This window comes from Rana temporaria, chromosome 6, assembly GCF_905171775.1.
Source record: "Rana temporaria chromosome 6, aRanTem1.1, whole genome shotgun sequence".
Classification (NCBI taxonomy): Eukaryota; Metazoa; Chordata; class Amphibia; order Anura; family Ranidae; genus Rana; species Rana temporaria.
Window position 1 is genome coordinate 147,882,450 of NC_053494.1, and position 15,197 is coordinate 147,897,646.

Consider the following 15,197-nt stretch of genomic DNA (forward strand, 5'->3'; position numbering starts at 1 on the left):
AACAAAATTGGCGTCCTTTTTTCCCCACAAATAGAGCTTTCTTTTGGTGGTATTTGATCACCTCTGCGGTTTTTATTTTTTGCGCTATAAACAAAAATAGAGCGACAATTTTGAAAAAAAATCAATATTTTTCCATGGTTTAGGCCGATACGTATTCTTCTACCTATTTTTGGTAAAAAAAATCGCAATAGGCGTTTATCGATTGGTTTGCGCAAAATTTTTAGCGTTTACAAAATAGGGGATAGTTTTATTGCATTTTTATTAATTTTTTTTTTTTTACTACTAATGGCGGCGATCAGCGATTTTTTTCGTGACTGCGACATTATGGCGGACACTTCGGACAATTTTGACACATTTTTGGGACCATTGTCATTTTCACAGCAAAAAATGCATTTAAATTGCATTGTTTATTGTGAAAATGACAGTTGCAGTTTGGGAGTTAACCACATGGGGCGCTGTAGGAGTTAGTGTTCACTTAGTGTGTGTTTACAACTGTAGGGGGGTGTGGCTGTAGGACTGACGTCATCGATCGAGTCTCCCTATATAAGGGATCACTCGATCGATGCAGCGCCATAGTGAAGCACGGGGAAGCCGTGTTTACATACGGCTCTCCCCGTTCTTCAGCTCCGGGGAGCGATCGCGACGGAGCGGCTATAAACGAATAGCCGTGCCGTTGTCCCGGATCGCTTCCAGCGGGAATCCGACCGCCGCATGTAGCGGGGGGGGGGGGTCCCGATCTGACCCCCCACCCGCTAGAAGGCAAGGACGTACATGTACGCCCATTTGCCTGTACGCGCCATTCTGTGGACGTACATATACATGTGGCGGTCGGGAAGTGGTTAACTTTGTTGGATTTGGTGCAGATACACTTCAGCTGCCTTGAAAGAAGTTAGACTTATCTTGTGAAGAAATAATTCCGGACGGCTGCACTTCCAAAAATCCTTTTATTGAAGCTTCATATGACAAGTGGTCATTACTGACTAAGTGCTGATATTTGCGTGAAACGCATCTACCTCTTTGTCCCCTGCTCCATCTGTCAACCACTTGTCATATGAAGCTTCAATAAAAGGATTTTTGGAAGTGCAGCCACCTGGAATTATTTCTTCACATTACACAGCTTGTGAGCTGGGCTAACACCTGACTAGTGTGTGTGGGGATTAACCAGAGACTCACTCACCTGGAGCAGCTTTTCTTGTTTCATGAGAGACTTATGTTGTGTTGAAATTTTAAAGAGGAGGAAGCCACCCCTCTCCCCAGCTTCTTTTGGGTGTTGATCTTTGCCCGTCTCGTTTGGCTGGCGTGGGGTGACAAAACTCCTGTGCATGCTCAGGAGTTCGGTCATCCTTGTTTACAGATGCTGTGCTCGGAATGTAAACTGACCTGTACATATGCAATTCAGTAGATGTTTTAAAGAAGACTGCCATCAGAGTTATTGCTTATCACTTCTGCAATAAAGAACCAGCCTGCTCGCATTTTTCTAAACGTAGACTTTAATTTCACTTTAAAGTGGAACTAAACCCTCCTATCCCTTGCAGCCAAGGAAGCAGCCATTTTAGTGTCTGTTTGATCTGTAGTTGCCATGGTGCTGCACATGTGATCAGTTATGACACCAGTCCTTTGATGGCTTGACAGTTGTATTGAGAGTACAACCAGCTGTAACAGTTATCATTCACAGCATGCTTTGTATGTAAGACTAAGTTCACATCTGTGCTGGGGATTCCTGCTTTGGGTCTGCACCTATTCCCAAAGCCACAGCCACCTACACAGAAAAACATGCTGGATGTGTGCAGGTGCCATTATTCCTAATGGCATGCTGCACACACTGCATGAGCAAATGTGCTGCACTTGAGGTTCCCATGCGGGCTACGATTCCAGAAATGATGCAGGGACCTTTCCCCTGCATTTCAGGAGGCATGGCAGTCCATTTGAATAAATGGACTGCCATGTCCATGCAAAACATGGCTTGCAGGGCCGCATAGGTGTAACTATTACCTAGGCTAACGGTTTTGGGAAGCAGTTAAATTGATGGGTTTAATTCCACTGCAAAGTGGATAAACCCATTGATTTAATGGTTTAAAAAAAAAATAAGTTATATTCCCAGGATGCCCGTAATGCTAACTGTCCTATTTCCTTGTGCCCTCAACCAAACTGTCAAATGGCTGGTGTCATAGCTGATCATAAGTGCAGCACCATGGCAGTTGCACATTAAACAGAGGCTAAAATGACAGCTTCCATGACTGAAAAAGATAGGAGGGATTAGTTCCGCTTTACGTTTTTTGTGTTGACTAGTGGGGGAGTTTCCTAAGAAGTTTTTGTATTGCTCCATAAATGCGAGATGACAATTGTTTTTGGCTTGGTCAGGAGAGGATCTTATGTCATTGGTGGTATCACCAAAAAGCCAACCTTGAAGGGAGCATTGATAGGAAATGTTACTAAACTTTGTGTGATTTTTGTTGTCAGTAAAGAGCTTTATTGTCTTCTACTGGGCAGCAACTTACGGGATGGCCACATACACCCTTAGGAAGAATTTTTATGTTGTGATTAGAATTAACACAAGATTCTACAGTGTACAGTATTAACCGCAAGTCTGGTTAAAAGCGGTGTATTTTTCAAATTGTGCCTCTGGATTTGTGATTCAGACACAGTAGAGTGTGGGAATTAATAGGTACCAGAATACACACCAAGGAATAATAAAGCAGAATAAAGCTGAGAGTCTTCCAGACGGAGCTGGAAAAATAGTTATAATCTGCTGCCAGCAACGTCTACAATTTGCCTCTTAATGATTTCAACAGCTCCAATACATCGCTGTGTCCCTGTAGTATTTTAACATTATAGTAATGGACCAATAGAGCATCCTAACTTTATCATAGCATATTTACAGTAGCTGGTTTATAAGTGTGGGTATTAATGTGAGACTCTAATCGTTTTCCGTTATCGGAGATGTATGTAAGCATGAATTTAAGGCGTACGGTAGTGTACAGGGACCTGCAATAAGCATTGTTTCTCAACTTTAGTTTTCGAGAAACAGTCCCTGTAGGCTCTCCTAATAACAGAACATAAAGAAAAAAATGGGAAACAAAGACTTGATGGTGAGAGTGATTAGGCCTGGGACTGGAGGATGATCATGGGGACTACATTTCACAGTGCCTACAAAAAAAAACAGCTCTGCATGACTTGGAGCTTATACAGGACAATGCAATCTCTCCCCTTTCCCAAGTGACAGCGCTGAATGCCGAGACAGACAGCAGAGAAGCATCAGTGCTGTCACTTGGAAGGAAATATATTCAGTCACCTATTCCTCTGCAGCCGGAAGTTCCAGGTTGTCACTTTGGGGTTGATTTACTAAAGGCAAATAGACTGTGCACTTTTGCAAGTGAAGTTGCTCCAGAGCTTAGTAAATGAGGGAGAGCTCTGCTGACTTTCATGTGCAAGAAAAAATGCTGTACAGTGGTTTAAGAGTAACTTGGTTTGAGAGCGTTTTGATTTGCGAGCAACTTTATTTTTAAATTCTGACTCGGTTTGCGAGTGTTGACTCGCAAGACAAGCAGAATTCAAGCTAAATAGGCCTTCAGTATCTCATTTGGCCTGAGGTACAGGAGTGCAGAAGCCGAGCAGAGCCGAAAATAGGCCTACAGTACCTCATTTGGCCTGAGGTACGAGGGGGGCAGAAGCCGCGAAAAGCCGAACATTGGCCTGCAGTACATCATTTGGCCTTAGGTACGGGGGCGCAGGAAACGAGCCGAAGTGTCCTCGGGCCTTTTTGGACGTTTTTGGTGCTCTCTGGCACACCCCCACCTCTGGCCTCATTCGGTATTGCATCCCATTGAAGTCAATGCGGAACAAATTATTTTCGTTTCTATTGACTTCAATGGGAAAACTCGCTTTGATATGCGAGTACTTTGGATTACGATCATACGATTATGCTCTTAATCCGAGGTTTAACTGTACTTTAATTTTCCTTGCATGTGATTGATTATCCTATGTAGAGTGAAGCTTTACCTCATTTACTAAGCTCAGGCGCAACTGCACTTGCAACAGTGAACAGTCTAGTTGCCTTTAGTAAATCAACCCCTTTGCTTCTGAGGGCGAGGGAAGCATAGGGAAGTTGCGTATAGCAAAGCATTACTTTAAAATGAATGAAATGCCTTTGCTCAAGCAGTAGGTTGAACAAAAAAAGCAGAATCTAATCCCCCACCCTCACACTGAGCGGCTTCCCCGCTGTTAGAATACACTCATCATCACTGCCAGCTATAACCAGCGGCTCTGATCAAGTGAAAACATTCCAGCAGGCTGGTTATACAGAAGTGGATCAAGAGGATGTATCAACATTCATCTGGTCCCTGCTGAACTGGCTGAATTTTGATCTATCTATGGCTTTAACTATTCTTAACCGCTTGCAGACCAGCTCACACCGATATACATTGGCAGAATGGCTCTGCTGGGTGAAACAGCATATTGGTACGTTGTTCCCATTAAGAGCCACAGGAGGCTCGCGCACCCGCTGCATGGCAGAGAACCCGATGCACGTGGCTGGTGATCACCGCCGGCCACCCAAGATCGTGGGCACGAGAGCCAGTACGGGGATTTGTGTGTGTAAACACACAATCCCTGTTCTGTTAGGGGAGAGGAGATATATTGTTTGTTCCTAGTAAGTAGTAACTAGTAACAACAATATGTCTCCTCCCCCAGTCCGTCCTATCCCCATACAGTTAGAACACACCCAGGGAACATGCATTTAACCCCTTGATCGCCCCCTAGTGTTAACCCCTTCTCTACCATTGATATTTACAAAGTAATCAGTTCATTTTATCGCTGTATAAATGTCAATGGTCCCAAAAATGTGTCCAAAGTGTCCGATTTGTCCGCCGCAATGTCGCAGTACCGCTAAAAACTGCCATTACTAGAAAAAAAAATGCAGTAAAAATGCCATAAATCTTTCCCATAGTTTATAGATGCTATAAATTTTGCGCAAACCAATCAATATGCGCTTATTGCCATTTTCAAAAAATAAAAATATGTAGAAGAATATATATTGACCTAAAGTGATGAAGAAATTAGTTTTTTAAAAACATTTTGGGGATATTTATTGTAGCAAAAAGTAAAACATATAGTTATTTTTTTCAAAATTTACGTTTTTTATGTTCATAGCACAAAAAAAAAAAAAAAAATGCAGAGGTGATCAAATACCACCAAAATAAATCTCTATTTGTGGGGGGAAAATAACGCAAATTTCGCTTGGATACAACGTTGCATGAAAGCGCAATTGTCAGTTAAAGCGGTAGTTCACCCGCAAAAAAAATTTTAAGATTAGATTCATGCTCATTTTGTCTAGGGGAATCGGCTAGTTTTTTTTAAAAACGAAGCAGTACTTACCGTTTTAGAGATGCATCTTCTCCACCGCTTCCAGGTATGGTCTTCGGGTCTGGGAGTTCCTTCTTGATTGACAGGCTTCCGACGGTCGCATCTATCGCCGACGTTCGGCTACTTTCGGAAAATCGTGACGCGATAGATGCAACCGTCGGAAGCCTGTCGGAAGACAGTCAATCAAATAGGAACGCCCAGTCCCGCAGCCCATACCCGGAAGCGGCAGCGAAGATGTATCTCTAAAACGGTAAGTACAGCTTCGATTTTAAAAATACTACCAGATTCCCCTTTACAAAATGAGCATCAATCTAATGTTAAAAATTGTAATTTCCGGGTGAACCTGTCAATCAAGAAGGAACGCCCAGACCTGAAGACCATACCCAGAAGCGGCGGAGAAGATCGCTCTCCAAAACGGTAAGTACTGCTTTATTTTTAAAAAAACTAGCCGATTCCCCTAGACAAAATGAGCATGAATCTAATCTTAAAAAATTTTTTGCGGGTGAAGCTCCACTTTAAAGCGACGCAGTGCCAAATTGTAAAAATTGCTCTGGTCAGGAAAGGGGTAAAATCTTCCAGGGCTGAAGTGGTAAACATTTTCTCCCCCCCGCCCCACACCTATTCAGCTCCCTGTGTCAGTGAGAAGCTGCTGAAGGGGAGAGAAGGGAACACCGACAATGTCTGGGCTATGGGAGCCTATGGCTGACATCATGGCTCTTGGAATTCCCAGTCGTTGTCAAGCGCTTCCTGAGCCAAAGCTGCAGGATAACTTGACTGGACTGGAGCAAATTAAAAAAGAGTACACACATATTTTTTTTACACAGGCTAGGTAGGAAAAGGGAGGGGGAACATTTATAAAAATAGCACGATTAAGGCTTTTCTTCCACTTTAAAGACATCCTGTCACCAACTTAAAAAGCACAGAAAAATCAAGCATTTTAAATGCTTACTTGCAAGTTTTTCTCTTTTCTCCCTTTCACTTTCTGTGCTGACACAGCTCCTCCACTCCTCCCCTCAGCCCCTAAATAACCTGTCACTCATCTGATAATCTAGAGATTCTGCTTAAGCTGCTGACATTGTATCCAAGATGGCAGCACCCAGCAACAGTCTCAAGGCATTTAGATGTCTACACAGGGGAGAATTTTACAGATAAATAACATGCATAAAATATGTTAAATGCATATATAATCTTTTGAGAAGACTTTGTAAAACAAATGGTCTGGTGACTGGGAATCGTTGAGATTGAATGTTAGGGGTGGAGTGTGAGGGTAAAGTTGCAATAGGGTCAAATGTAAGGCCCCTTTCACACTGAGGCGTTTTTCAGGTGGTATAGCGCTAAAAATAGCGCCTAAATACCCCCTGAAAAACTCCTGCCCAGCATTCTCAATGTGAAAGCCCGAGGGCTTTCACACTGAGGCGATGCGCTGGCGGGAGAGAAAAAAATCTCCTGCAAGCACCATCTTTGGAGCGGTGAGAGGAGCGGTTTGTATACCCCTCCTTCACTGCTCCTTCCCATTGAAAACAATAGGAACACCACGGTAATATCGCCCGCAATGCACACGGGCAGTATTAACCCTTTTTTTGGCCGATAGCGGGGGTTATTACCGCACCGCTAGCGGCCGAATTCCGCGCCAATTCCGACAGTATAGCGCCACTATTTTTAGTGGTGCTATACCGCCACCGCACCTCCCGCCCCAGTGTGAAAGGGGCCTTAGGGTTAGGTTAGGGTGAAGTTTTAGTGCTATAGTAAAGTTAACCTATATGGAAGCTGTCCAAAAAAGAAAGCAAAGGACAAGGAACAGTCACCAGAATTATCTGTAGGCTCACTGAAGCTGATATACTTTTAAATTATTATTTTTTTTGCACTGTGGGGATGATTTACTAATGGGAAGTAGGCTGTTCACTTTTCAAGGAAACGTTCCCCAGAGGTTAGTGAATGAGGTGGAATTCTGTTGACTTTCATCATCCATGTACAGTGCCATAAAAAAAGTATTCCTACCCCTTGAAATTTTCCAAATTTTGTCATGTTACAACCAAAAATGTAAATGTATTTTTATTGGGATTTTATGTGATAGACCAACAAAAAGTGGCACATGATTGTGAAGTGGAAAACGGTCTTAGTCATGCACTCCACAAATCTGAAGAAGAAAGCCATTGGTAAAAGTAAGCCCTTAAGAAGTCCCGTTTGCAGTTTGCGAGAAGCCATGTGGGGGACAGAGCAAATATGTGGAAGAAGGTGCTCACGTCAGATGAGACCAAAATTGAACTTTTTGGCCTAAAAGTAAAACTTGTATGGCTGAAAACTAACACTGCACATCACCCTGAACACACCATCCCCATCGTGAAATATGATGGTGGCAGCATTTTGCTTTTCTTCAGCAGGGACAGTGACGCTGGTCAGATCTTAGAAGAAAACCTGTTATGCCGCGTACACACGGTCGGTCCAAACCGATGAAAACAGCCTGAAGTCCAGTTTCATCGGTCCAAACCGACCGTGTGTACGGCCCATCGGTCTGTTGTCCTTCGGACAAAAATTAGAGAACTTGCTTTAAAATCGAACCGATGAACGGCTGATCATCGGTCAAAACCGATGGTTAGTACACAAAAGAATCGGTTCAAAACCCGCGCATGCTCAGAATCAAGTCGACGCATGCTTGGAAGCATTGAAATTCGTTTTTTTCAGCGCGTTCTGACCTGATCGGTTTTTGAACTGATGGTGTGTACGCACATCAGACCATTGGTCTGCTTCCGTTGTAACATTCTCATCGGATAGATCGACCGTGTGTACGCGGCCTTAGAGTCTGCAAAAGACTTGGGATGGGTCGGAGGTTCACCTTCCAGCAGGACAACGACCCTAAACATACAGCCAGAGCTACAATGGAATGGTTTAGAATTAGATCAAAGCATATTCATGTGTTAGAATGGCCTAGTGAAAGTCTAGACCTAAATCCAATTGAGAACCTGTGGCAAGACTTGAAAATTGCTGTTCGCAGACACTCTCTATCCAATATGACAGAGCTTGAGCTATTTTGAGAAGAAACATGGTCAAAAATGTCACTCTCTAGATGTGCAAAGCTGGTAGAGACATACCCAACAAGACTTGCAGCTGTAATTGTAGCGAAAGGGGGTTCTACAAAGATTTGACTCAGGAGGGCTGAATACAAATGCACACCACACTTTTCAGATATTTATTTGATTTGTAAAAAAAATTAAAACCATTTAGCATTTTCCTTCCACTTCACAATTCTGTGCCACTTTGTCTTGGTCTAGCACATAAAATCCCATAAAATATGTTTAAGTTTTTGGTTGTAACATTACAAAATGTGGAAAATTTCAGGGGTTTGAATACTTTTTCAAGGCACTATACGTTCAAGCAAAAATGCTATTTTTATTTTCTTTGCATGTGATTGGGTATTCTTTACAAAGTGAAATTTCACTACATTCAAGCTGTGGGGAAAATTCCCTTGCAAAATGTACAGCCTATTCACCTTTAGTAAATCAACCCCTTTATCTCTATGTAGAGGGGGCCATCTTGCTAGAGGAGCAGGGTTTTTCTTCACCATGTCAGAGCTGTGAGGCTCATCAATGGTGACCTGAAGTGGTAGGCCCCTTTCACTTGGCAGTCATGTTTTTTCAAAGAGAAAATGGATTCAGTTTACATCAGTTTTTCATCCGTTTTTTTTATATACACCAGCTGGAGTCCTTAACAAACAGTGATTCATTTCTGCTGTCAGCAGGGTTTTACCGCTGACAGCAGAATGTAAACAACAGGTCTGGAAAACAAAAATGCCGGGACTGGACAATTCGAAGGCTAGGCATTATGTAATTGGTGGAAATATGTATGTAAAACACAAAGCACATAGACTTGCATAGAAATATACACACTGCATTTGGAACCAGCCTGTGTAGATGTCATTTGGAGTCAACAAATGTTCAGTTCTGCATTATTATTTTTGTTCAGGTCTCTTGTTTACATTGTGCTGTCAGTGGAGTGGTTATGCCCAAATAACATTTCTAGATGTTCCTTATCTTATAGCAATTATTTACTTCTTGAGTTACATATTAGGGGTTTGGTTAACTTTTAGGGCTGGAGTGGGGTTAAATGTGAGAGGTAGTCTAATGACCAAGTATGAGGGATGATAGCCTAATGGTCAGGTTAAAGGGGTTGTAAACCTTCGTGTTTTTTCACCTTAATGCATCCTATGCATTAAGGTGAAAAAACACAGTGCAGTCACCACCCCCCGTTCCCCCATTTTACTCACCTGAGCCCCGAATTTCCGAGGGCGCGATCCCGCGTCGTTCTCCCCATGCCTGATCGGCTGTTCAATGAATAGATTGATAGCAGCGCAGCCATTGGCTCCCGCTGCTGTCAATCAAATCCAATGAGGCGGCCGCCGGGGGGCGGGGCTGAGTCATACAATCGGCGGCTATGGAACCCCTTTAGGGGAGAGCTTCCCAGAGAAGGTTTGCTCTTGCGGGGAGGAGCCGCGAGAGCCGCCGTGGGACCCCAGAAAAGGACGATCGGGGCCACTCTGTGCAAAACAAACTGCATAGTGGAGGTAAGTATGACATGTTTGTTTTTTAAAAGAAAAAAAAAATCTAAGCTTTAGTTTCACTTTAAAGTAAGAAGCCATTGAGTGAAGGCGAATATCATTATTTACCCTTATTTTTGGTGCTAAATGCCCCAAATGGAGAAATTTGTTTTTAGATAATTAAAAAACTTGAGACAAGTACCAAGGTAAATGGCCATCTATACTCTGTAAAGTTTTGCATAATATCTTGGTGCTCTATAAATGGCAAAAAAAAATTAGATAGATTCATATGTTTTTATGTATAATGTAAGTGATTGCATCTCTGTAAAGACTTAAAGCGGGAGTTCACCCATTTATTTATTTTTTTCTCTTTTCCCCTTAGATTGATGCTCGTTTTGTCTAGGGCAGTGGTCTCAAAGTACCGGCCCGCGGGCCATTTGCGGCCCGCGGACCAGTTGTAAATGGCCCCCAGGCAGGGTGGAAGTGAGGGGAGCAAAAAAAAAAAAAAAAAAAAAAATTTTTTTTTTTTTTTTTTTTTTTTAGCTGGCCCCATCTGGTGGTGAGCCGTTGGTATTACAAGTTATTACCACCAGATGTGAGCTGGCGCCATCTGGTGGTGGTCGTTGGTATTACAAGTTAAGCATTACAAGTTAAACAGCAATTCTAATGTCATTTTACACTATTTTCACTGCCATATTCTTCCCTCTAATTAGAACCCCCAAACATTATATATATTTTTTATCCTAACACCCTAGAGAATAAAATAGCGATCGTTGCAATACTTTCTGTTTCGCCGTATTTGCGCAGCGGTCTTACAAGCGCACTTTTTTGGGAAAAAATTACACTTTTTTTAATTAAAAAATAAGACAACAGTAAAGTTATCCCCATTTTTTTTAATATTATGAAAGATAATGTTACGCCGAGTAAATTCATACCCACCATGTCACGCTTCAAAATTGTGTCCGCTTGTGGAATGCCGACAAACTTTTTTACCCTTTAAAATCTTCATAGGCGACGTTTAAAAAATCTACAGGTTGCATGTTTTAAGTTACAGAGGAGCTAGAATTATTGCTCTCACTCTACCAATCGCGGCGATACCTCACATGTGTGGTTTGAACACCGTTTACATATGTGGGCGCTGCTCACGTATGTGTTCGCTTCTGCGCGCAAGCTCGTCGGGACAGGGTGCGTTTTCCGGCTCCTAACTTTTTTAGCTGGCTCCGAGATTCCAAGCAAATTTGTCAAACCCTGCCTTACACCAGTGCTGGTGGTAATAATGCGCTCGCTGACACCAGTGTTGGTGGTAATAATGCGCTCGCTGACACCAGTGCTGGTGGTAATAATGCGCTCGCTGACACCAGTGCTGGTGGTAATAATGCGCTCGCTGACACCAGTGCTGGGGGTTAATAATGTGTTCGCTGACACCAGTACTGTTGTTTTTGAAGTTTGAAAGTTTGCATGCGGCCCCTCATGGCATATGAAAACTTGTCTTGTGGCCCTCAGGTAATTTGAGTTTGAGACCCCTGGTCTAGGGGAATCGGCTAGTTGTTTTAAAATTCGAGCCGTACTTACCGTTTTCGAGATGCATCTTCTCCGTCGCTTCCGGGGTATGGGTCTTCGGGAGCGGGTGTTCCTTCTTGATTGACAGTCTTCCGAGAGGCTTCCGACGGTCGCATCCATCGCGTCACTAGTAGCCGAAAGAAGCCGAACGTCGGTGCGGCTCTATACTGCGCCTGCGCACCGACGTTCGGCTTCTTTCGGAAAATCGTGACGCGATGGATGCGACCGTCGGAAGCCTCTCGGAAGACTGTCAATCAACATAGGAACGCCCAGTCCCGCAGCCCATACCCGGAAGCGGCGGAGAAGATGCATCTCGTAAACGGTAAGTACAGCTCATATTTTAAAACAACTAGCCGATTCCCCTAGACAAAACGAACATCCAGCTATGGGGAAAAAGTGTAATGTGCGGGTGAACCTCCACTTTAAGTGGCTTGAATGGCTATAAGAGGTACCCTGCTGTATGAGTCCCTGCTGTATGAAGCCTCGTACACACGACCGAGGAACTCGACGGGCGAAACACATTGTTTTTCTTGTCGAGTTCCTTGTTAGGCTGTCGAGGAACTCGACAAGCTAATTTTCTCCATTCCCGTCAAGGAAATAGAGAACTTGCTCTCTTTTTGGCTCGTCGAGTTTCTCGACAGTTTCCTCAACGAAAATGTACACACGACCATTTCCTCGGCAAAAAAATATCTCCCAGCAAGTTTCTTGCTGGTTTTTGCCGAGAAACTCGGTCGTGTGTACGAGGCCTGAGTCCCTGCTGTATGAGTCCCTGCTGTATGAGTCCCTGCTGTATGAGTCCCTGCTGTATGAGTCCCTGCTGTATTAGTCCCTGCTGTATGAGTCCCTGCTGTATGAGTCCCTGCTGTATGTGTCCCTGCTGTATGAGTCTTTTTGAGGCTGACTGAGGGGGCATTCATTCAATATTCCATCTTTAGCTTGACTCAACTATTGATTTTTCCCATAGGAAAGTTTGGAGATTCCAATCCCAAAATATTTCATCAAAGAAAAAATGAAGGTACTGAAGGATCGGGAGCGAATTTTATCACAAATCTTGGAACGTACTGGAGCTAAGGATACAGAAATGGTGAGCATCTGAGGTGTAAATAGTTAATGTTACCCCCCCCCCCCCCCCCCCCAGTAGCATCTCTGGTATTTTTGTGATGAACTGTGCTTTCATTAGTGATATAAAGCCCTGCTTAGAATCAAGTATGACTTTTGTTTCCAACAGTGTTTTTTATTTTTTGCAATTTTAAGGGGAGTCTTCCACTTTGATATTATGCAGGACAAACAGTATCCCATAAGGTGCCAAATTACCTCTAAGTTAAGCCTATTGTCTCTCAGCCACCAGGCACGGCCTGTTTAAGCCATCTTTCATGGTAATAGATGGAATTAAGGAGGCATGAGAGAGATGCGTGGGATCCTCCTCTGTATCTCGCAGGTACAATGTGTTACACAATCCCATGAGTGCACAGGGAAGATAGAAACATCTATTCCATGCCGAGTCTTCAATTTTAATCCATTGGCGGAGAAAGTAGGATATTCAGAGAAGGCACGGATAGAGAAACTGAAATGGCGCTGGCGGCTGTGATCATGTATGAAATGACCGGTCAGCTATAACATTGCAGTGTAGAATCCAGTGTGAACGCAATGGATATGTCCAGGGCCAGACTTATGTCTAGGATCTGATTTAGCATTAGGTGCAGTAGGCCTGTACTTATAAGGCCTCGTACACACGACCGAGGAACTCGACGGGCGAAACACATCGTTTTCCTCGTCGAGTTCCTTGTTAGGCTCGACAAGCTTGCTTTGCGTACACACTGTCAAGACAAAATCTCCTTGTTCTCAAACGCGGTGACATACAACACATACAACGGCAGGGGAAGTTCGATTCCACTGGCTAAATTCTTGGGGCTGGTTTTGCTAATCTCATGTGTTTGCGTGTTAAGTAAAAGTTTGTTAAGAGACGATTTGCACTTTTCAGTCTGTTACAGCTTGAAAAATGTGTTATCTCTAGGGTTGTTCCGATATCGATACTAGTATCGGTATCGGGACTGATTCCGAGTATTTGCGGGAGTACTTGCGGCGGGATGCAGGTAAGGGGGACATGGCTGGATATGGGGGGGAGACATGGCTGCATGGGGGGAGACATGGCTGGATATGGGGGACATGGCTGGATATGGGGGGGAGACATGGCTGCATGGGGGGAGACATGGCTGGATATGGGGGACATGGCTGGATATGGGGGGGAGACATGGCTGCATGGGGGGAGACATGGCTGGATATGGGGGGGAGACATGGCTGCATGGGGGGAGACATGGCTGGGTATGGGGGACATGGCTGGATATGGGGGGGAGACATGGCTGGATATGGGGGGGGACATGGCTGGATATGGGGGGAGACATGGCTGGATATGGGGGGAGACATGGCTGGATATGGGGGGAGACATGGCTGGATATGGGGGGAGACATGGCTGCATATGGGGGGAGACATGGCTGCATATGGGGGACATGGCTGGATATGGGGGGGAGACATGGCTGGATATGGGGGGGGACATGGCTGGATATGGGGGGGAGACATGGCTGGATATGGGGGGACATGGCTGCATGGGGGGGGACATGGCTGGATATGGGGGGAGACATGGCTGCATCTGTGGGGGGACATGGCTGCATCTCTGGGGGGACATGGCTGCATCTCTGGGGGGACATGGCTGCATTTGTGGGGGGACATGGCTGCATTTGGGGACACATTTAAAAAAAAGTATCGGTATTCGGTATCGGCGAGTACTTGAAAAAAAGTATCGGTACTTGTACTCAGTCCTAAAAAAGTGGTATCGGGACAACCCTAGTTATCTCCATTACAAATGCTACTTTTACTCCCATCTCATACTTTATTCTGAGCATGCGCGGGTTTCTTAGCATACACACGCTCGAGCTTCTCGTCGGAAACCAGCCCGACCAGGAACTCAACGAGCCAATTTGAGATTCCCGTCGAGGAAATAGAGAACTTGCTCTCTTTTTGACTCGTCGAGTTTCTCGACAGTTTCCTCAACGAAAATGTACACACGACCGGTTTCCTCGGCAAAAAATATCTCCCAGCAAGTTTCTTGCTGGTTTTTGTCGAGAAACTCGGTCGTGTGCACGAGGCCTAAGTGTCATGCCCTGTACACACGAGCGGAATTCCAGTCGGAAAGAACTTGGATGGTTTTTCTGATGGAATTCCGCTCAAGCCTGCCTTGCATCCGCACGGTCACATAAAAGTTTGGTAAACTGCCAAGAACGCGGTGGCGTAAAAGACTACGACGAGCCGAGAAAATTAAGTTCTATGCATGGGTCGTTTTGTTTCCGAGCTTGCATCGGAATTTAGCGCGTCAGGATTTGTACACACGATTGAAAATTCTGATTTTTTCCCGGCGGGAAAATAGAGGACCTGCTCTCTATCTTTTTCTGGCAGTTTTTCCGTTGGAAAAAGTCCAATGGAGCATACACGGTCGCGATTCCCGACTCGATCTGGCTTTTTCCGACGGGAAAACCCATCGTGTGTGCGGGGCATCAAAGTCAGAAAGAAGTTGTTGAGTATAATTTATTCCCATCATTAGTAGAAACAGTAATCTCATGTAAGCTTACCTAAAGGGAATCTGTCACTTTTACCATTCAGGGCTCCCAGGCCGATCACTTTACCCTGATACAAAGGATGAAGGTCACAAGTTCCCTCATCCCGAGAAACACTTGGGCCCAGATTCTCAAAG

The 15,197-nt window shown here is 44.3% G+C and overlaps 1 protein-coding gene across 1 annotated transcript in view; it reads left to right on the top strand.

Annotated features, from left to right (window-relative positions):
• IQCA1 (IQ motif containing with AAA domain 1) overlaps nucleotides 1–15,197 on the top strand; it is a 297,557-nt gene that overhangs the window by 36,728 nt on the left and 245,632 nt on the right. Inside the window, exon 4 of the mRNA XM_040358492.1 lies at nucleotides 12,417–12,536. Coding sequence (XP_040214426.1) covers nucleotides 12,417–12,536 — 120 coding nt within the window. The remainder of the gene's footprint in view (nucleotides 1–12,416; nucleotides 12,537–15,197) is intronic.